Source organism: Spermophilus citellus (assembly GCF_964194105.1).
Source record: "Spermophilus citellus genome assembly, chromosome: 13".
NCBI lineage: Eukaryota > Metazoa > Chordata > Mammalia > Rodentia > Sciuridae > Spermophilus > Spermophilus citellus.
Window position 1 is genome coordinate 77,949,789 of NC_138193.1, and position 23,176 is coordinate 77,972,964.

General features: G+C 42.6%; 1 protein-coding gene across 1 annotated transcript in view; it reads left to right on the top strand.

Moving 5' to 3' along the window:
• Positions 1-20,737, top strand: part of STPG4 (sperm-tail PG-rich repeat containing 4) — a gene marked incomplete at its 3' end in the record, with an annotated part of 42,867 nt that extends 22,130 nt beyond the window's left edge. The window contains exons 5-6 of the mRNA XM_081265234.1: positions 18,241-18,345; positions 20,621-20,737. Coding sequence (XP_081121360.1) covers positions 18,241-18,345; positions 20,621-20,737 — 222 coding nt within the window. The remainder of the gene's footprint in view (positions 1-18,240; positions 18,346-20,620) is intronic.
• Between the last annotated feature and the right edge of the window lie 2,439 nt (positions 20,738-23,176).

Genomic DNA, 23,176 nt, shown 5'->3' on the forward strand with positions numbered 1-23,176 from the left:
ATTGCCATGGTGTAGCTACAAGCCAAGAAATGCTGGCAGCTACAGAAGCTGGAAGAGGCATGAGATAGAGTCTTCCAGAGTCTCCTGAGTGACCATGGCCCTGCTGATGTCTTGACTTTAGCCCAGTGAAACTGACTTCAGACATCATCCTCCAGAACTATGACAGGTTTTGAGGCTGTGGTTTTAAGCCATCAAGTGGATAGTCATTAGTTACAACAGCCATAAGAAATAAATACAGGTGGGGATTATCGGCAAGTGAGTTTCAGGGGAATGGATGGGATGACCATGTGGCTTTTCCTTTGGTGGTCCATGGACATCTGAACCTGTAGGTCTCTAGGACACTTCAGTTTCTTCAGAAGGACCCGTGGGTCTCCCCTGGGATGTAAACCAGTCACCAGTGATCTGGGAGCCTGGGAGCTCACCATTCATGTGCAGAAGTTTACTGTGTTGCAAGGCCCCTGTACTCACAGTGCCGGTGTCTCCGAGTCCAGCTCTCTGGTGAAGTCTTCTGAGCTTTTCCTGGATTCTGTGGAACACCAGCCTGCTGATGAAAAAACTGAGGAATCTGAGGCACTGGGCACCTGTAGGTGGTAGGGAGCTGGCGGCAGGAGGTCTGGCTGACCAGTTTCACTGCAGGTCCTAACCTCACCTTGGCCCCAGCTGCTAGGCAACTTCCCTTCCCACCTCCCTATGGGAGACAGAGGTTTGGTTTCTGGAGAAACCAGAGATCTGGATTTTGGAGACCCAGGTACTGGAAAACACAATTAAGAATAATTTTATTTATTTATCTACTTTGAGCTGGGCATGGTGGCACAGGCCTGTAGTCCCAGCTACCCAAAAAGTTAGGACAGGAGAATTGCTTGAGTCCAAGAATTCAAAACCAGCCTGGGAAGCATCATGAGACCCCTGTCTCAAAAGCAAAACAAAACAAAAAAAAACAATAATAATTTTCTTTTAGTTCAGGTTGGTGTCCTGTAGGGCGAGCATTCTGGCGTGTAAAACAGCACAAGGTGGTAGATTCTGATGTGTTTTGCTAGTGTTCTTGTACTTTTATAGAGAAGATTTGGCGGGTTTCTTACTCTATCATTTTCTCTGTTATCACCCCATCCATTCCATTTTATATATAAAAGTGATTCACTGATTTGGAATATCCTGACCTTCAAGAAAGAGGAAAAAAAAATGCTTTCATGGAAAATGTTTCAACACAAAGAACGAGCCCCGGGCTGTTCTTTGTGACTGTCCTACTCAGGCACAGGGAAACCAGAGCAGACTTGTGGTTTTGGTTTAGATCCATAAACTTGTAAACTGCAGAGAGCAAGCCCTCTTGATCCCAGCAGTGGGAGATGGTGGACTGCTGTGTTAACATGGTAAAGCTTACTAGAAGAAGGTCTTCAACCTTCTGGCCATAACATTCATTAATGCTCATTATACTGTGCCAAGCAGCTTTTATCTGAAAAAGTTATTTGGTTGATTTTATCATTCAGTTTAATTGTTCTAGAAATTAACATCACAGTCATGGAACTGTTAGGGACTCTTAGAACAGGAAGGAACTACATAAATCTGTTATTCTCTTGGGGTCAACTTTGATAATGATTTTGACTACCATTTATTGAGTGTCCTCTGGTGCTAGGCATAATGCTCAGTGAGTGACACAGACCGTCTTGTTTAATTGCCTGAGATCACATGGTTATTAAGAGGCAGAGTTAGGACTTATGCCCAGTCCATAGTGACCTTGAAACCTGGGCTCCATGCAGTCCTGCCTAGGGGGTGGGCATCAAAAACCACTTGCTTGGGCTGGGGATGTGGCTCAAGCGGTAGCGCGCTCGCCTGGCATGCGTGCGGCCCGGGTTCGATCCTCAGCACCACATACCAACAAAGATGTTGTGTCCGCTGAGAACTAAAAAATAAATATTAAAAATATTCTCTCTCTCTCTCTCTCTCTCTCTCTCTCTCTCTCTTTCTCTTAAAAAAAAAAAACCACTTGCTTAATGTCTGTGTCTGTAGGTGGTAAGAAGTTGATGTGGCGCCAAAGTAACTGCTTGAGGCTGCCCATTTGTCCCTTACGACTACAGCAATACTGGGGGCTTGGAGGGAAGGTAAAGTGAGGCATACAGCTCAAAACCAGGGATTTAATTAAAGCTGTATACAGAATGATAGGGTCTGGAGGCCCCCACCCCATTCTCCTCATGTGGAATGCTGGCCATCTAGTATTTGCCCCTTGGGCAAAAGATTGGTAGAGTTGGCCACAGTGGAAGGCTGAATCAGAAGGATTGCTTGAGCCCAGGTGTTTAAGGCCAACGTGGGCGACATAGTAAGACTCATCCCCCCAAAATGTATATGTTGGGAGCTGGGGATATAGCTCAGTGGTAGAGTGCTTACCTAGCATGTGAGATACCCTGGGCTCAATCTCTAGTGAAGTCTGCGCGGGCGCGGGCGCGCGCGCGCGCGCACACACACACACACACACACACACGAGTGGAGTTTATCCTCTGGAAGATCTCAGTGATTCAGAGAAAAGAGTACCACATCTTGACACTTAGAATACCCCAAGGGAATCAAACAAACAAACAAACTGGATTTCCATTCAGTTGCCTGATCTCAACATATACAGCTATAAAAACTTAACATGAACTAGAATTGGAGATAGACAGAATGGACACCTAGTTGAAAATAGAATTCAGTGAGAAGAAGGAGAAGTTATGGAAGGGGAAGTTGTTGGTGTTGTTTTAATACAGTTAGAATCCACAGAGAAATGAGAAAGGAAAAATAATTTTCAATTTAGGATTCTATGTTCAGCCAAACCATCATTAATTGTAAAAACAAAACAGAAACATTTTCAACATAGAATACATAAAAATTACCTGCTAAGTTTTTTTTTAAAGATGCTCCAAGTTATTTTTTAAAAATACAGCAAAACAAGGGAACAAATCCAGAAATAGGAAGGTATGGGATCCAGGAGAGAGTGGATCCATCTGAGCGAATAATGGAGAGCTCACCCAGTTGGAGCACTGGATAGCAGATTGAGACAAAACCAAATCCATATTGAGAAAGAAAGTAGAGAATTCCAGAAGGAATGATTCTAAGGAAAAGGGGCTCAAGAACCACTGGTATCATGGGGAGAAACTGAGAAAATAAGTAGAGCAAAATGTGCAAGTAATAGGCACTAACTCCAGGCAAGACAGAAGGCTAGAGACAAAAAACATTATAGATACATCATGGCTCGGCAAGAAGTGATATTTATTTAGTCAACAATTGATTAGTGACTGAAAGTTCTATTTTGAGTAAATGAGGTGAGAGGAGTGGTAGGTAGAGCAAGAGAGCCAGATTCTCATTTATTCCAGGAAGCAGTCAATAGATGATTTCTAAAATATAAATTAGGAAATAGCGATAGGAACATAGTAATAAGATAACCGCCAGAAGAACACCTAAGAGCTGAAAAGAGTTGTTTGGGATTCTCTAAAGAGACACATGCAAAAAAGTGTTTCAAAGAGTGCTGGTTGCATGAATGGAGCTGTCAAGTGTTATTTCAGTGAGATGCTGTGTTCACTGTTCTGTACAGCATGCTACAGGCTCTTAGGGAAAAAAGTATCGTCTTGGGGAATGAAATTGGGGAGGGGTGGGACCAGATTTCTAGGTTTTTTTCTTCCTTTCTTTTGGAATTGTGGGTTGAACCCAGGAGCGCTTCACCACTGAGCCACATCCCCAACCCTTTTTTTTTTTTTTGTATTTTATTAAAGACAGGGTCTCACTGAGTTGCTTAGGGCCTCACTAAATTGCTGAGGCTGATTTTGAACTTGTGATCCTCCTGCCTCAGCCTCCCAAGCCACTGGGATTATAGATATATAATCCCATGCCTGGTTTGTTGAACAATCATTTTAAAATGAGGGAGAGCCCGATGTGATGGTGCATGCCTGTAATCCCAGCTCCTCAGGACACTGAGGCAAGAGGATCATAAATTCAAGGCTAGTCTAGGCGATTTGGAGAGAACCTGTTTCAAAATAACAAAAATAGAAAGGGCTGGGGATGTAACTTAGTGGTAGAGTGTCCCTGGGTTCAATCCCTAGTACTGAATGAAAAAAAAAAAATGGAGGAAGAAAACTGACTGAAAGAGTCCAATCTGTCAGTGATGGTGGATGCCAGTGTTAAGCAGGGTAGATATTTGAATAGGGTGTGGCTTTCATATTGTGATTGTTCATTGAAGAACTCTTTCATGTTATGACAACTTTTTCTTATATGTACAACTTTGTTATGCAAGAACATTGTTACTGAATACTTAGATAAAAAGCCTAATGCTGTTGTTCAGAGACTCAATGCCCAGTCTTTTCTAAATTCATGAATCATTTTTTTATGGATTGTCACAAACAGGATTTACTAGATAGAGCCTATATATAAGTTCTTTTTTTTTATTGGTTGTTCAAAACATTACAAAGCTCATGACATATCATCTTCCATACATTTGATTCATGTGGGTTATGAACTCCCCTTTTTTACCCCAAATACAAGTTGCAGAATCACATCGGTTACACATCCACATTTTTACATAATACCATATTAATGACTGTTGTATTCTGCTACCTTTCCTATCCCTTAATATCCCCCCTCCCCTTCCCTCTCATTTTTATATATAAGTTCTTGATACAGATTGCATCAGCAAAGAAGAGAGTGTGATTTCTCTAAGCCTGTGTAAATCTTGTTTATTGTTATTTTTAAAAGTATTTCAAAAATATTAATTTGATAGTAAAAAAATATTTTGCTATTTTAATTTAATATGCCTGACTGATCTGAAGCTCCACATTCTAATTATTTCTTAACCACTTCCCTGTGAGTCTTCTCTAATACTCTGGTCACAGTCTTTGCTCAGTTGTTTATTGGGTCGAGTTTAGGTAATCTTTTGCTGTTGCTGTTGATTTGTATAAACTCTATAGTCAAAGAATATTGCCCAGTGCAGTGACACATACCTATGATCCCAGCAACTCGGGAGGCTGAGGCAGGAGAATCAAGAGTTCAAAGCCAGCCTCAGCAAAAGCTAGGCACTAAGCAACTCAACAAGACCCTGTCTCTAAATGAAATACAAAATAAAGTTGGGGATGTGGCTTCAGTGGTGGAGTGTCCCTGAGTTCAATCATAAAAAAAAAGAATATTAACATTTGTGTTTGCTGAAGTTTTACAGGATCTTTGACTTTTATACTTTTGGTTTTATTGATAAAGTTAAAAAGTAAAATATCTATGTCATCATATTAGGTCACCTTCTGGAATAAGTCCTCTGAAAGAAGTTAAGGCATATGACTTATTCATCAACAACCAGCACTTCACACAATGCCCCCAAAATGTGTTGAATGAATGAATGAAATTTATGAATCCTTTTATTTTTTATTTCCTCCACTGCTTAGAATATTTCCTCTAGCTTTTAATCTTGATTTTTAAAAAAACCTTAACTCTAATTCTTCTGAAGTGTGTTTTGTATTTGGTTGCATGGTGCGGTCACAGTGTCATCTGAGCCTGTTGACTCAGGACAGGTTGCTTCTTTGTTGGTATACATGAAACCTGCAATCATTGGAAACCTGACCTGCAGGTCTGATGCAATGGAGTCCAGACCCACAGACAGTTGCCAGGTCCCTCTTACCCCTTTTGAGAACAAGTCTAGTTATAAAAGATAAATACAGGTAACCATTTCTCCTCCTTTCTTTGTGTGACCTATGAGAAGAAGCTCATTGACATTTGTTAATCAGTAATGCACTACAATCTCTATTAAAAAATCATTAGTGACTGTATGAGGGCAGAGTAGATTACTGTGTGTTTTTTTTTTTTTTGTGTGTGTGTGTGTGTGTGTGTTTAGTTATAAAAAATACACAAAGGGGCTGAGGACTAGCTCAGCACTAGAGCACTTGCAAAGCATGGGAGTGCTTTGGGTTCCACCCTGCTCAATGCAAGAAAACCAAAACACACACACACACACACACACACACACACACACACAAAACAAAACAACAACAAAAAACCCCAACAACTTTGAAAATCCTCTCCATCTCACGTGCCCAAAGTCCTCTCAAGTGTGGAGGAACCACTCTTACTTGTTTTAAAACAAACAAAACTTTGCAGACTTCTGGTTCCCAGTGTCAGAGATTCAATCGGTGAGTTACATTTTATCCCCAAAGTGTTAGTGGCCCACAGGAGAAGTAAGGAGTTTGCCTGACTGGAAAATGATTTTTAACTTTCAAATGATCAACATAAAGTTCTATACTTATTGGCTCTTTTAGTCATTGTTGACTTAATGATTGATAGTGGATAGTTTTTGTCCAGTAAAGACAGTGACAGAGTATGTGTCATTTTTAGGTAGATGCCAGAGGACATGTTCTACCATAAGGTGCCTTTTTTCACCCACAGAAAAATATTGTATTGAAAACTTCTACCAGCCACTGAATGCTTTTAGCACTTAATAAGACCAGGCCTTACATATCCCAAGCCCAAAAGATGCAAGTCATTTGTACCAAGATGCTTTTAAAGAAGAATAAAAAATAAATAGACTGCAACAAATCCTAGTCATTTTCATCCAATGGACTTGAACAAGGCAAAATTTATCATTTGTAGTTTCTTCTCCTCTCATCCCTCCCAGTACTGTTTTTCTTGTTGTTATAAATGACTTAAATAAGTCTCTTGATGTTCAGAAATATTGCATGGTTTATTTCCTCCTGAATTGTGTTTCAAAATATGGGCATAAAGAATATCAGTTATGGCTGGGATTGTGGCTCAGTGGTAGAGCGCTTGCCTAGCATGCGTGAGGCACTGGGTTCGATTCTCAGCACCACATATAAATAAATGAATAAAACAAAGGTCCATCAACAACTTAAAAAAAAAAGAATATCAGTTATGGGGCTGGGGTTGTGGCTCAGTGGTAGAGCACTTGCCTCACACGTGTGAGGCACTGGGTTCGATCTTCAGCACCACATAAAGATAAGTAAACAAAATAAAGGTATTGTGTCCATCTACAACTAAAAAAATATATTTAAAAAAAGAATATCAGTTATTCCGCCCAGCTTTTGTGAACACATGGGGGCTATTGATGGCTTTATTTAGTCCTCCTGTTAAGGTGACATGAAGTCAGGAAGATTTTATTTTTCTGAATCTTCTCCCTGCCCCAATATCTGCTTGGCATGTGAACTAGAGACTCAGTGCTTTTCTTATTTATTGCTGGTGGGAGTACACATCAATCCAACCCCTTGAAAAGCAGTTTAACAATATATATTAAGCTATAAATTTTGCTTATACCTTTTAATTCACTAATTCTACTTTGAGAATCCTCCTCCAAAGTAATCATCTTAAGCACAGAAATATTCATCTATACAAAAGTGTCATCAAGAAATTGTTTGTAATTGCACGATAATAATTGTAACACTTTACTATCTGGTTGAGGGAAATAATCTTTAAAGAATCTTTAAAGAATATTACATATCCACCCAAAGAAATATTTTGCAGTCATTTAAACAATTATTATAAAAAGTATAAAATAGCATCCCAAACTTTTATAATCTAATATGTAGTGGAAAAAGCAGGAAAAAAATGATATGTCTGCAGGGTTGGGGCTGTGGCTCAGTGGCAGAGCGTTTGCCTGGCATTTATGAGGCACTGGGTCCCATTCTCAGCACCATGTAAACATAAAAATAAAGGTTTTAAAAAAAGAAATCTTAAAAACAAAACAAAACAAAACAAAAAAACCCAATGCATCTATAACCTGGAGGGGCATGTCCAACTAAGCTGCTTGTGACTGGGTGATTTTGTTTTTTGTTTATATTATTATTTTTCCTATAACGCACATATTAACTTTTAAAAAATGAGGGGGCAGAGGGGCTAAGGCAGGAGGATCAAGAGTTCAAAGCGAGCCTCAGCAAAATTGAGGGCGCTAAGCAACTCAGTGAGACCCTGTCTCTAAGTAAAATCAAAATAGGGCTGGGGATGTGGCTCATTGGAGTGCCCCTGATTTCAATCCCCAGTAACCTCCCCCCAGATTGATGCATATGTTATGATTAAAATAAGGTAAGAAAGATCATACATACAAAATAGGAAATGAACCAGAAATCTTGTACTGGCTATGCTGAGGTGCTGTGACTAAGAGTGGTTGTTTATTTCCTTTCTCTTCCTCTGCCTTCATTATTTTTCTAAATATAATTTTTGAAAGCAAAAAATAAACAGCGTTTGGGGAAAAGTGCCGTTAAAATTGTCAACGGGAAAATGTTCTGTTTCTTAAATAAAAATAGTCTCACTTACTACTACGTAATTAGGACCCAGTCATTCATCCTGATGTTTGTGAAGAAGATTCTTTACAATTACAATTTCTCATAGTTTATATAAAATAAAGGGCAAGATGCACTCATCTTTCCTGACAAATCTTACAATGTCAAATGAAAACTGGTTTCTTTTGTTTGATGTCAGAAATATTTCAAGGCGCTTCTGTGTTTCTTAAAACCTGACAGGTCTATGAAGAATAAGAAAGAGATTAGAAAAACAGGAGTCTGTACAGACACAAATGACGGTTATGTGATTTGTCTATTTTGGTTCACATTTAATAGAAGGAGTGCTCAAAGTGGGTATCAGACCTGTGGCATATACTGTGCATTACGACCAGCATTAGAAGAGATTGCAGGATCATTCCAGCTGTTTTTGCATTTAAGAAATTAGTTCAATTAAAAACTAAGCAGAGGGCTGGGGATATAGCTCAGTTGGTAGAGTGCTTGCCTGGCATTCATAAGGCCCTGGGTTCAATCCCCAGCATCACAAAAACAAACAACAACATCAAAAACTAAGCAGACAGTCTGAAATTCCACGGGGAGCAGAAAAATAACTAATAAACACGGTCACACTGAATAAAGCAGAAAATTGGTTTCTGCTTGAATGGAATCTGGAAGTCAAGATGATTACAACAGTTTCCAGTATCAATCTTCTTAAAGATGAATTTCACTTGTAGGTAGTATTTTTAGAAAAATATAGCATTTCAAATAAAGCTACAGATATGCTAGAGTTTTCAGGAAAAGATATCTATCCTGGAAAATTTTCTTCTTAAAAAAAATCTGTGCAACATTTGCAATGGCATTAACATCAGCAGAATGATGTTTTGCTGTCCAGATGTGAGTGAAACATCTCCTGAACTTCTTTCTTATAATAGTATCTTTTTTAAAAAAAGATATTTTAGTTGTAGATGGACACAATACCTTTATTTTATTTGTTTTATTTTTATGTGGGGCCAGGGGTCGAACCCAATGCCTCACACATGCTAGGCAAGTGCTGTATCACTGAGCCACAACCCCGGCCCTTATAATAGTATCTTGACTGGAATTTTTAAAAAATGAAATAGGACTTTTTCCCCCCTTCATGGCAAATGACATAAACCTATTCAAAATTAGCTTAAGCAAAAAATCAAAAACATAAAGGTGGGGGTGGTATCTTAGTCTGTTATCAGTTGCTGTAACTGAACACCTCAGACTTAGAAAGTTATACAGAAAAGAGGTCTATTCTGCTCATGGTGGTGAAGGCTGGGAAGTTTGAGGTTGGGTGGCACATATGATGGGATCCTTGCTGGCAATGGACTGTGTCGTACTCAGGTGGCACAGGCATCATATGGTAAAAGCCTCCTATCTCAGTAGTCTCTTCCTCTTCTTGAAAAGCCACAGTCCCATTGGATTTTGGACCCCACCTTTATGGCCTCTATTAACCTTAATTACCTCCCAGAGCTCCCACCTCTAAGTACCATAGTCAGATCAAGTTTCCACCGTCTTAATACCTCCCAATAGGGCAGAAATCTCAACATGAGTTTCATAGCATTTATTGGTGCTGTGGTGCAGCCCTTGGGTGTGTTTTATCTTCCACCATCCTTTGGACCTGACCTCTCCATGAGCTGGTAAGAGGGGATTCTGGCCTCCTTGCTCGGACACCTTTTTCCTTTCTGGGCAGGATGTTCCTGCTTATCACACACACCAAATTTGGGGGATATCATTTTTTTTTACCACCTCATAGAATAAATTCAGTTCTGCTGCTTCTTGTGCTTTAGACATATTATTTATGAATATTTTGGACCATAAATGTATTTCCAACCCTTTCTTTAGTGCAATCAGCCGAAAGCTATGCCCAGGATAAATGGGAATGGACTCTGTGGTCTTTCTAGGTTCCCGTTAACATTAGGATTTTAAAGAAACAAAACTTAGAATGAGGACTGTTACTTGCAGCACTGAGCAGGAAGGCCAGTGACTGGCTAAGGTGATAAGTCACTGGTTCTAATCTTGCTGAGCCTCCAAGGCCTCCCACACCAGGCTGTCATGAGGAAGAGATGAGAGCAGGTGACTGGGGGACTCTGCCAGCTAGAGATGGCTGCAGCCATGGACAGCCAGGAGCCTGTCTGCTGGAGCAGGCTGGAGAGGAGCCCGGAAGACAAGCACTTGCCTGCAGATGCCTCACTATGACAAGGACTTGCAAAGACTGGAAATGCATAGGGACATTGAAAAGTTTAACTCTGCAATGAAATTGTGGAAATCCTTTCTAAATTTACTACACATGTAAAAAGCAACTAAGTAACTGTTGAGAAAGTTGAATGTCAAGTCCCTCACTGCATTTTTTTCTGAGAGGAGCCTATGCAAACATCTGTTGACATATATCTGTGAATTGGTGCAAAGAGATTCTTCACCTGAGATATGGAATGCGTGTATTTTCTGGAGAAAGATGATGTTATAAAAATAGATTTAGCAGTTCAAGTTGGTTACTGTGAAGTAACATTTAGGTCATATATCTTAGGATAAAAGTTTTGCTGTGTGACTTTTTTCTCCATGTGTTTATATAAGCTCAAATGTTGCAGTATAATACAGTTATACCTCATTATCCATTAAGGATTGATTCCAGGAACCCTTTGAATACCAAAAGCCATGGATGCTCATGTCCCTTATATGTAACAGCAGAGTTTGCATATAACCTATGTTCCTTCACATGTATACTGCATATAATTTCTAGATTCTTTATAATATCTAATACAATATAAATGCTGTATAGATACTTATTATGCTATCTTGTTTAGGGAATCATAATAAGAAAAAAATCTAGAAAAAAACCACTTTAAAAAAAAACTGGGGATTTGAACCCAGGGGTGCTCTACCACTGAGCTACATCCCCAGCCTCTTTAGATTTCACCTTTTATTGGGGAGGGGGGGTACTAGAGATTGAACTCAGGAGCACTCAACCACTAAGCCACATCCCCAACCTATTTTGTATTTTTTAAATTTAGAAACAGGATCTCACTGAGTTGCTTAGAGCCTCACCTTTGAACTCACGGTCCTATTATCTCAACCTCCTGAGCCGCTGGGATTTCAGGTGTTCACTACCACGCCTGGCTAGATTTCACTTTGAGACAGGCAGTTTGTTAAATTGTTGAGGCTGTCCTTGAACTTGTAATCCTCCTGCCTCAGCTTCAGTAGCTTCAGTGTACCGTCTTGCATGTAGCTGAGATCACATGTCTGTGCTACCGTGCCTGGCTTCCAGATACATTAAACAACAACAACAACAACAACAAAAAGAAACATATTTTTGGTCCTTGGTTGGTTGAGTGCATGAATGAGGAACCTGTGGAAATAGGGCTAACTGGTGCCGCAGTCTTTGGGATGATTAGAAGTCCCTTCTATTTTTTGATACTAGGGATTGATCTCAGGGGCACTCGACCACTGAGCCACATCCCCCAGCCCTATTTTGTATTTTTTTTAGAGATAGGGTCTCACTGAGTTGCTTAGTGCCTCGCATTTCTGAGAGTTGGCCTTGAACTAGCGATCCTCCTGCCTCAGCCTCTCCAGCCCAGGGGATTACAGGTGTGCACCACCACACCAGGCAGAAGTCCCTTCTTGAGTAGCCAGGAATATGGCTTAGTGGCAGAGTGCTTGCCCAGCATGTGATCCTCAGCATTGAATAAAAGTTTCTTCTTGAATATTGACAAGGGTGTACCACATCCCATCCCGTGACACTGGTCTCTGCCTGACTGACCTGTGGCCTTGCCCTCAGCTATCCTACCCTCCCTGTCCATCAGCCTCATGCCTTTCTTCAAGGGGCAGCTCTCCAGCCCTTTCTACCAAGCCTTCTCCCTCTGTGGCCTCTTCTCACTGCAAACTCATCCTAAGTCCTAGCTCATACCTCTCATTTAACATTTAGTTCTGTTCCACCAGCATTTGTTTTATTGTTGTTCTTTAATTCTTGTTCCTTTTACTGAAAATTTTGTTCTTGTGTTCACAACTAGATTTCAGGCACCCCGAAGGCAATGATCTTAGACCAAATGTTTTTCACCTCTGCCAGAAACCCTGGCATACATACCTGGCACACAGCAGGTTTCAGTGAATGTTTGTGGGCTTGAGGATCAGGCTTTGTTGGACTGGGATTTGACATATTCAACCCAGCAGCAGTCCCTAACCCCCTGGGACACTCAGGGTTCAGAAGGTTGAATGGAGGAGAAGTCCCACTGTTAGCTTGCATACATATTAAGCTATCCCTGGACCACTAATCACTTGCTTTTTTTGGTCTTTCTGCTAATTAAATCAGAACAGGCCAGTGAGCACTTACTATTTGACTTTTGTAATGCAGCACATTTGTCCAGCAGGGTTCGAATGAATAATGTCCCTCTCTTTAGGCTTGTTCTCAAGACCTTGTCCATTTTGTCCCCTGCTAACTTCCCTACCGCGGCTTCCTACACCAACCCTTCCTCCAGTCTTCTTGCCCTACAAAGTCTTTCTCATTTTTCTTTTAGTCTCAGCTCAGATGCAGTTCTCGAGGGGATTCTTGAGGACCAGGGATCATATCAGTGTACCCTTTTGCATCCTACCATCCCTTTGTGTGACACTCCACATGCTTGTGATTATATATATATATATATATATATTTGTAACTATAAACCCATGAAAATAGGGAATGCATGCTCATCTTGTCCATTAGTTCTGCTGCTAGGAACAGAGGACCTTGGTAATAACATTATCCATAATGTAGGAATTTATTTATCTTCTGTAAACCCCCCTGTAGTGGGCTGGTGTGGCGAGGCCATAGCACCCTTCTCCTCCATGCTGCTGTGCTGAGCATAGCTTTTGTTCCTATGGTTGCAGAGAGTGGAGGACGCAGGGCCAGCTGGCAGGAAGGAGGGTGAGGAAGGGGCACCGTGCATCTCCTTAAGGATGCTCCTTGGAATTGCACACACCTCTTCCACCTCCCTCCTATTGGTCTGAAATGAGTTGTGTGGCCACACCTGGATGCCAGGGAGGCTGGGAGATTGAAACTATTCTGGGAAGACATGGGCCCAGTTAAAAATTGTTCTGACACTAAGAAAAGGGCAGACTGATATCAGGAGACAATCATATGCCCAGCTTCCAGCCTACTACCCGGAACATCGTATGTCAGTTGGATGAAGAAATGAGCTGAACACTCATGTATTTGTTTGGCTGCTGTAACAGAGTCCCACAAATTGGGTATTCACACAAGTACAACAGAAATTTGTTGTCTCACAGTTCTGAAGGTCAGAAGTCCTAGATCAGTCCCCGTTCGTTTCTTCTGGGTACAATGAGAGACAATTTGCTCCATGTGTCTCTCCTAGCTGGTGGTCCTTTGCTGGAACATTTGTCATTCCTCAGTTTGTAGAACTCTCCTTTTGCTTTCATATGGCTTTGTGTGTGTGTGTGTGTGTGTGTGTGTGTGTGTGTGTGTCTGTCTGTCTAAATTTTCTCTTTTAAAAAATGGGCACCAGTGGGGCTGCAGTTGTGGCTCAGTGGTAGAGCACTTGCCTTGCAAGTGTGAAGCACTGGGTTCAATCCTCAGCACCACATAAAAATAAAATAAAGGTATTAAAAAAAATGGGCACCAGCTGGGTACGGTGGTGCACTCCTGTAATCCCAGTGCCTCACAAAGCTGAGGCAGGAGGATGGCAAGTTCAAAGCCAGCCTCAGCAACTTAGCAAGACCCTGTCTCAAAATAAAATATAAAAAGGGCTGGGGATGTGGTTTACTGGTTAAGCACCTCTGGATTCAATCCCTGGCACAAAAAAAAGAAAAAGAGAAAGAAAGAAAGAAAAAGAAAGAAGAAAGAAAGAAAGAAAGAAAGAAAGAGAAAAAGAAAGAAGAAAGAAAGAAAGAAAGAAAGAAAGAAAGAAAGAAAGAAAGAAAGAAAGAAAGAAAGAAAGAAAGAAACTAGTAGTCAAATAGGACTTCCTCAAAGGGAAGACGATGACACTACCAGGTAGCAGTAGGGTTGAGCTGGAATTAGGCCCCCAAAGCAGAGGGAGGGTCCCATGAAAACCTTTCCTGAAGTTTCCCTTGGCATCAAGTCCTGGGACTTTAATTGGTGGCTATTCTGTTCTCTTCTGAGAGGTTTGGCTTTGGAAAACTCCGAGTTGCCACAGCAAAGTGCTGACAAAAGCAAGGTGTAGGGAACGGGCCATGGGATTGTGTGAGAGGTGCCGAGGGCTTAGCTGAACCCGGAGGCCTCCCTTCCCGTGCACAACACACGGTGTGGGACTAAAGCCCGGATCACGCTCAGTGATCCCTGGTACACCAGGGAGCAGAGTGCTCAACTTCCAAACAGACCTACTATAAATGTCCTCCTTGTTTTAAACACCCTCCCATTGAACTGGGTCCAGAAAAGATACGTCCCAAGCCTCTGCCCAGTTACAACGCCCTCAGGTGGGGTTGCAGGCAGGACTCTGCCAGAGCTGCTTCCTGGCTATTGCAGGACCCTCGAGTGACCAGTCTCAGAGCCATCAAGGTTCTGCTGCAGCATTCCTGTGGCTTTTGAAATATGTACTTGGGTCTGGACCCATTTCCCTAATGTTTCCCTCTTAAGGATTCCATCTGCCACAAGTGGCAGTAATTTCTTTCTGTTCCATGACCCAGTTCCTTTGAATCAGGTGACCCAGCCCATGCAGGGCAGCTGCTGGATGGCATGGGACCTCATCAGTGCTTCATTGCACTTGACACTCAGACTTCTAAGGGACCCGTGATCTGGAAGCTCAGAAAGAAAGCCACCTTAGGCTTGGGAGCAGGGGCAAGGCAGTCGTAGGTGTGGAACTGATGATGCACACAGAGGCATCTTTGGCCAGCTACCCATCCAGCTCAGAGCTGCGCTATTACAGTCAGAGGTTTCACAACTGGATTCCCGGGGCTTGTGCTTCCTCGTGTTTATGATTTCTTCAATGTTGGTGCAGAGTGCACACCAGAGACCCTCACCCCGATAGGGACCTTTGTCACATGTATGCATAGTTTGAAAACGTTACCCCTTTCATCTCTCTGTCATGAGGTATAAAACAAGGAGGTGCATCTGTCCCTTGATTTATTAGGCTTGTGCATGTCTGTTAATAACATATTCCATTCATGGTAAAATAATTGAGAGTGGCAGTCCTAATTACATTTCTGTACCACCAGCTAGAGCAAACAGGAAATCCTGGCTCTTAAATCTTGCAGGAGGTCTACAGTCCAGTGTTTGTTCTGCTACCCCCTGGCCCCCAGGGCTCATCTGTGACCAGCCTCAGTTACCAGAAGGATGGTACCCAATATATGGCTCTGTTCTAACCTTAATGTTGGCTTTATCTTTGTTTTTTATTTAATTCCTTATTTTTATTTACCCAATTTCCATAGTCCCTTTTTTTACCTTAAATATTTTTTTCATTTTTCAAGAACACTCATATTCATTGCAGAAAAATTTTTAAATGTAGCTAGATAAGAAAGCTGGGCGTGTTGATGCACGCATGTAATCCCAGCAGCTTGAGGCTGAGAAAGGAGGATCGTGAGTTCAAAGTCAGCCTCAGCAAAAGTGAGGCACTAAGTAACTCAGTGAGACCCTGTCTCTAAATAAAATACAAAATAGGGCTGGGGATGTGGCTCAGTGGTTGAGTGCCCCTGAGTTCAATCCCGGTATCTATCCCTCACCCCCTGCCCCAAAAGGCAGATAAGCAGAAAAAAATATATATTTTTTTCCTTTTTAACTTAACATGCCATCACCTGAAGAAAGCTACCATCCATGTATAAGTCATTTGAAAAATTTTAAAAATATTTTTTAGTTATACATGGACACAATATCTTTATTTTGTTTATTTATATTTATGTGGTACTAAGGATTGAACCCAGTGCCTCACATGTGTGAGGCAAGCACTCTGCCACTGAGCCACAACCCAAGCCATGGAATTTTTAAAAAATATTTATTTTTTAGGTGTAGTTGGACACAATGCCTTTATTTTATTTATTTATTTTTATATGGTGCTGAAGATCGAACCCAGGGCCTCGCACTTGCTAGGCAAGCGCTCTACCACTAAGCTACAACCCCAGCCCCTGAAATTTCTTTATAAACACATTTTAAGGTTACATTTTTCACTTAATGATATTTGGGAATCTTTTTATGCCTATAAAGTTTCATCAACACTGGACAGCTGGATGGAAGAATCAATCTGTTTAACCAGGCACCCATCACTGGTCATTTAGTTTATTTCTAAAGTTTTTTAACTTTTAAAGTAATGTTACACTGAATGTCTTGGTGGGTGCATATTTGTAAACATTTCTCAATTATTTCTTAGGATGAATGTCTAAAAGTGGAATAGCTGGGTCAAAATAATAAATATACATTGTTTTAAACTTTGTATTGTGAAAACTTTAAAAACACATACATAGCTGGGCAAGGTGGCGCAGGCCTGTAATCCCAGCAGCTTGGGAGGCTGAGGCAGGAGGATGGCAAGTTCAAAGCCAGCCTCAGCAACTTAGAAAGACCCTAAGCAACTTAGCAAGACCCTGTCTCAAAATTAAAAATAAAAATAGGCTGGAGATGTGGCTCAGTGGTTAGGTGCTCCTGTGTTCAATCCCTGCTACCATAAACAAACAAATAAATAAATATATAATAGTATAGAACACTATGTTACAGCTTCATGTGCCTGTTCCACAATGGTCAACCCCTGGCCATTTTTTACCCCATCCGTTCTCCCACCTGTTCCCCCCAATTCCTGCATTATTTAGAAACAGATCCAAGACATCATGCCAGAAGGGCTCATTTCTGGGTTTTGCGGGGTCCCACCCCTGAGACAGTGAACTCTGGCTACTTGAAAATGGGAGAGGAAAAAGTGAATTACTGGGGAAAAGGAAAAGGCTGTCACCACATCAGCATCATGCAGTGTGGTGTTTGGGGGGTCCCTCTCCTCTTCCCTCCCCTGTCCTCTCCCTGCCTTCTCCAGTCCCTACCCTCCTTTATCTAGGCTCAGGACTCATAATTTTTCTCCGGGACCCTGCAGCACCCTGGTGATCGCGCCTTCCTTCTTTGCCTCCCTCCCTCTGCATGGGCAAGTTCATTTTTAAACCATTTCACATCTTTCCAGATTGCACTACAGAAAAGGTTGATTGGATTTATACTCAGCCAGCATCTGTAGCCCAGCCTGAGCTTGTTGTTAAATCTTTGGGTTCCTTCCTCCCCTGCTTCCTTCTCTCTCCCTCCCTCCCCTGCGTCTCTTCCTTCCTTTATCTTTCTCTCCTTTCTTCCTTAGCCTTTGTTCATGTTCTAGATGCTGTCTTACAAAAAGAGAATGTCACTGTCCTAATTAGACCTTACTTGGTGATTAATGTGGTGGAAGCCCTCTTCCCCGCAGCGCGCTCATTGAACATCTGTGTTTTGTCTCTGTGAGTTGCCTTACGCTGATTTTTCTATTGGAGTGTTTGTCTTTTTAGTTGTGTTCATTCGTTTATGTTAATCTCACAGCTTATTTCAGTGAATTGCTGTGAATACTTTTTAGGACTCATAAAACAGATATTGCATTTATATGAAGGAATAAGTGTGCTTTATGAAGCAAACGGCTCAGAGCAGCAAGCGTGGCGGGAGGCGCGTGGATGGGAACAGGGGCCTGTGTGTGGGAAGGTGGTTCCCCTGACAGGGCCAAAGGGATAAGGTCACTTTGTCTTCTCCAGCCTCACATTATGCATGAGGCAGCTGAGGAGGGTCTCTCAGGTGTTATTCCCACTTCCCATTTTCCAGGTTATACCTCAGTGTGATCTCTTAAGCCCAAATCTGGGAATTTTTTTTAAAACCATATCATATGAACTCATGTATTTATTTGTAAAAGGCTTGAGATTTTATATAAGATATATAATATATATATATAACATAAGATATATATTATATATATTTTTATTTATTACATATATATATAAAATATATCAAGCATTAGTAATAGTGAAACTTTCTTATTTTTTATTTTTATTTTTTTATGTCCTCCAGCGTGAAGGCCCAGGACCAGGTCACTATAATGTAAAAATACCTTCACCAAGTTCCATTACTTCTTGTTTTCAATCCAGAGTACCCCGGTTCAAGCCCAGCTATTCAGTGAGTATTCTAAAAGACAGACACCCCAGAGGTGTGGCTGGGGGGGGTGTCTTAAGACTCCCTGGGTGTGGAAGATGGGGGACAGGGACTACAGTCACCTACAGTCCTCGAGTGTGGCCCGTCAAGCAGGAAGGAGCGTGGAGCTCCAGCATCTGCAAGCCTCAGCCAGCCTCAGACCCAGGGTGACTCTAGGCCTGAAGACTGTAGCTGAATTTTGGGTTGGTTGAAAATAGCCAGCATGGTCGTCAGCCACTGGTGCTGTGACCTGGATGCTTTGAGAGGGCACTGTTAATGGACTGCAGTGAGCAGTGTGCGTGGCCACCTCCAGCCATCCAGAACTAATGTTCTTTGTGGGTGGCTTCCTGGAGCTCAAGGAAGCAAAACGTTGAAGCAGAAACATTGCCAAACCAAAGGGGACCTTTAAGACATGAGCCATCACCCTGCTCCAAGGACTCACAGATGACAGAAAGGAAGAGGCTGGATTCTGTGGAGAAAGCAGGTTCTGGGGGTGTGCAGGGTCTCCAAGGCCCCGAGAAGACCAAGAATGATTACAAAAGCATTATCAACTGTGGCTTTTAAAAATATTTTTTGATGCCAAAAGACCATTTTAATTCCCATGGTCTTATTGCCGCCCAGCCTGAGCCCCAGTTTGAAAGTTTGTAGACTCATTTGAGATGACTGGGGGGACAGAAATATAAATTCTGCTTATAAGAGAAGGGCTTCTCTAAAGGTTCAAGGGGATGGGGAGAAGCTGGGACATTGGGCAGGATGGGCTAGACTGTAGCTGGCTGGACTGCAGTGTGACCTTTCTTTGGAGGTGTACTGGGGAGGCTCAACCAGTAAAATCACAGGCAGACCCACAACAGGGGTCTAGAGGATCACCTAGTGACATCACCATGATCCCCAAACAGATATTTGTCAGGACCTATAGGACTGAGCATTCTCAGGAAGACTTGAGTCATGCTAACCAGACTCCCAGGATACTGAGCAACACACCATCATGTGTAGCATTAATTTAGAAGCATCCACCCAGGGGGGCCTCCTGTGCTCTCTTACAGGAAATATTCTTGGAAGCCAAGGACCACAGAAGGTCACTTGGTAACAGTGAAATCAGGGCACGGGGCGGCGAGCTGGGTGTTTTCAGGGTGGATGAGCCACAACTGGCAGCCTCCTGCAGGGTGGCCCTGCTGGCACAGGGCTGCTGAACCTCCGGTTCTGTGGCCTGGCCGCCCAGGACTCCACGCACATGTTGCATCCTCATTAATCGCACTAATAAAGGCTTCCGCTTCCTTTGACGTGTGGCCAAGACTTGATTAGATTTCCAGGCTGCTGCTCTGCTCTTGGCAAGGAAACACGCTGTCATTGAGAGCGGCTTCTGTAGGCAGCTGATCTCATCCTCTGGGGCTGACCAGGCTGACCGCTCCATTCCCCTCTCAGGCAAACACTGTCTGTACCCTCACTGGTCTCCTGGAGAGACAGCCAACTGTGAGGAAGGATGGAAATGACCAGTAGGTGGTAATAGAGAATGGGGGGCGGTGAGTGTGGGAGGCTTGTTAGGGGCCCTGCCAAGTACGGACTGTTTTGAAGGGACTCCAGTGAGCCCTATCCCCTCCTATCGGCAAGCACTATGCCCTGATTGATGGCCCAGGGTCACACTGAGCCAGTGGAGGTGGGACTGGGACTCAAACCCAGGCCTGTTGGACTCTGAAACGCTTGTCCTCAGTCATTATGCCGTTTCTTCAAAATGGGAACCTGATGGTTACAAACAAGAGCTCGTGGATCCTTTGGGAACACTTTGGGCCCTGGGGCCACAGACCCCACTTGACAAACACCTAGCGTTTTCACACTGGGTTAGTGATAAAAACTCAGCCATATCTTGGAGGTAGTCTGGGCTCTGGAATTAGACCATCCAGATTCAGAATCAGGTCTCTCCAGCCACTTGTTTCTAGTGGAGCAGGGCAGGTGGCATTCCCTGGGACGGGAGCTGTGCAGGTGGAGGGCCTTGAGGTATGGTGGGGTGTGACCCTGTTTCCCTAGCAGGTTCCCGTGGGCCCTGGATGGGTCTGCCCTTGTCTCCGCCCCTCTCCAGCCACGCTGTGATGCTGACAGGAGCCGCCTCAGCTCCCAGGGCATCTACGCTCCAATTCAAAGACCCCGCAGGCTGGTATGGTCCTGTGTCCCTGCACAGGGGACTCCTCCACCATCCACATCCAACCCAGCAGCCACGTTTCGGTGTCACTGCCTCATCAGTCCTTATTTTCTTTTCTGGTTTCAGAAAACCCCAGGCCCAGGAGCCTATGTATCTTCCAGACAGTTCCCTAAGCAGAACCCAACCATAGCCAAGATGGGCCGAGAACACAGCCTTTTCTTCAATAACACAATTGGTTATTAAAATAAAGTGATATTGGTGCCAACCACTTTGAGTTTCGTTGTGTTTTGTTTTTTTTTAGCAAGTTCTTGGTGTTTAGGGAAGCGTGCTTTGCCTGTTAGGTAGAGGGCCTTGGCCTCAGGACAATCGCCATCTTTCCTGTTTGTCTTTGATAGTTGCAGCTTAATTATTAACTCACTTCTCAAAAGGGGCCTGGTGTGAAAAATCCATCCTGTGCTGCTCTACCTATTACCCAAGAGTGTGTCCTCAGAGACTGGGCACCAGGGTGCTCTTGCAGTCACACAAATGCCCCACATATCCAGGCTGTGTGGCCTTGGTCCTTCTACCTTAACAGCATTAATGTTGAAAGACCTCCAGGTCCCCTTGATGACTTCCCTGGATCATTGGCATTCAACCAAGGCCACAGGACCCCAAAAGGTGGCACTTTCTCTTTGTCAACTCCCTGAAAAGAACAATATTGATTCCACTTGATGAGTATAGTCAGGCGTCAACTAACAGTCTGGTTAATGATGGGCTCCACTTGTAACTGTGAACCCTGCAACATGGAGCAGAAAAATTCCTATTGCCTAATAACCTTGTAGTATAAAACGTCACTCATGTGTTCGTGGTGACACTGGTGTAAGCAAACCTAAGGCACATACAACTATGCACAGTATGTAACGCTTGATAACAAAAATAAACAACGTGTGATACTGGTTAATATATTTACTGTACATTTGTTTTCTCTCCCCTACCATTACCTGGGATATTTATTAGCTTTTTTTTTTTTTTTTTGGTTCTGGGAACCAAACCGAGGACCTTGGACATGCTAAACATACACTCTACCACTGAGCTATACCCCAGCCCATTTTTATTGTTATTTTAGAGTGCTTCTTCTCTGCTACAGTTATTTTGTGTTGTTTCCATATGAAGTTTCCTCTCCATTAAGTCAGAGCATGTCAGAAGTCACCGGGGACAGCTTGTCCTCCTCCTCCTCCCTTCCTCTGCTTTCCTTCCTTCCCCACTCCCACCTCCTCACTCTCTCTGGGCCTAGAGGTGACACCTTCCAGTCCTGGAGAGAGGCAGGCATAGGCTTTGAGGCTGAGGACCTCGGGTTGCTTAGGTGACCTGCCCCGCGTCTAGCATCACCTCTAATGTGCTTGATGTCCCCTAAGGCACGGAGCTGCCTGGTCTCCCGGCCTAGGACTACTTTGAAAACCCTATTATTTTGAAAGAAAAGAAAAAAAAAAGTTCCAAACCTACAAGTTCAGAATCAGTGGTTCCTTTTTCTTACTTTTTTATTGTGATAAAATACACATACTGTGAGTGTGCAGTTGTGGAAGTATACAGTCCAGTGGTGTTAGATGCAACGATCACAGCTCTTTTCCTCTTGCAAAACTGAAACTCTGCACCCATTAAACAACAGCTCCTCACCCCCTCCTCCATCTCTGGCAAGTATCATCCTGCTCCCCGTCTCCATGATTTGGACTCCTCTAAGTACCCGGTGTAAGTGGAAGCAGACAGTATTTGTCTTTTGGTGAGTGGTGTATTTCATTTAGCACTGTCCTCGAGATCTGCCCGTGTTGCAGCATGCATTCAAACTTCCTTCCTTTTTGAGGGTGAATAAATATCCCATTGCATGTTTCCGATGCATTTGGCTTCATCCAAGGATCTCACGATGGAGACGTTGGGTGGCTTCTGTGTTTTAGCTACTGTGAACAATACTGCTGTGGCTGTATGTGTCCAGATGTCTCTCTAGGACCCTGCTTTCAGTTCTTTTGGACATATAGCCCATAGAATTGCAGGAACATGGGGTGGCTCTGTTTTTCATTTTTAAAAAATTATTTGTTCTTTTTAGAAATACATGATAGTAGAGTCATTTTGACATATTGTACATACATGGAGTACAGCTTCCCATTCTTGTGGTTGTACACGATGTAGAATTACATTGGTGGTGTATTCATATATGAACCCAGGAAAGTTATGTCCAGTTCATTCTACTGTCTTTCCTATTCTCAACCCCTCTCCCTTCCCTTCATTCCCCTTTGTCTAATCCAATGAAATTCTGTTCTTGCCTCCCCTCTTCTTATTGTATGCTAGCATCCATCCGCATATCAGAGAGAACATTCGGCCTTTGAGTTTTGGGGATTGGTTTATTTCACTTAACATGATAGTCTCCAGTTCCATTCCTTTACTGGCAAATGCCATAATTTTATTCTTTTTTAATGCTGAGTAATATTCCACGGTGTATACATACCACATTTTCTTTATCCATTCATCTGTTGAAAGGCAACTAGGTTGGTTCCATAGCTTAGCTATTGTGAATTGAGCTGCTATAAACATTGATGTGGTCGCATCACTATAGTATCCTGATTTTAAGTCCTATGGGTATAAACCAAGGTTTGTGGGATAGCTGAGTAAAATGGTGGTTCCATTCCAAGTTTTCAGAGGAATCTGTAGACT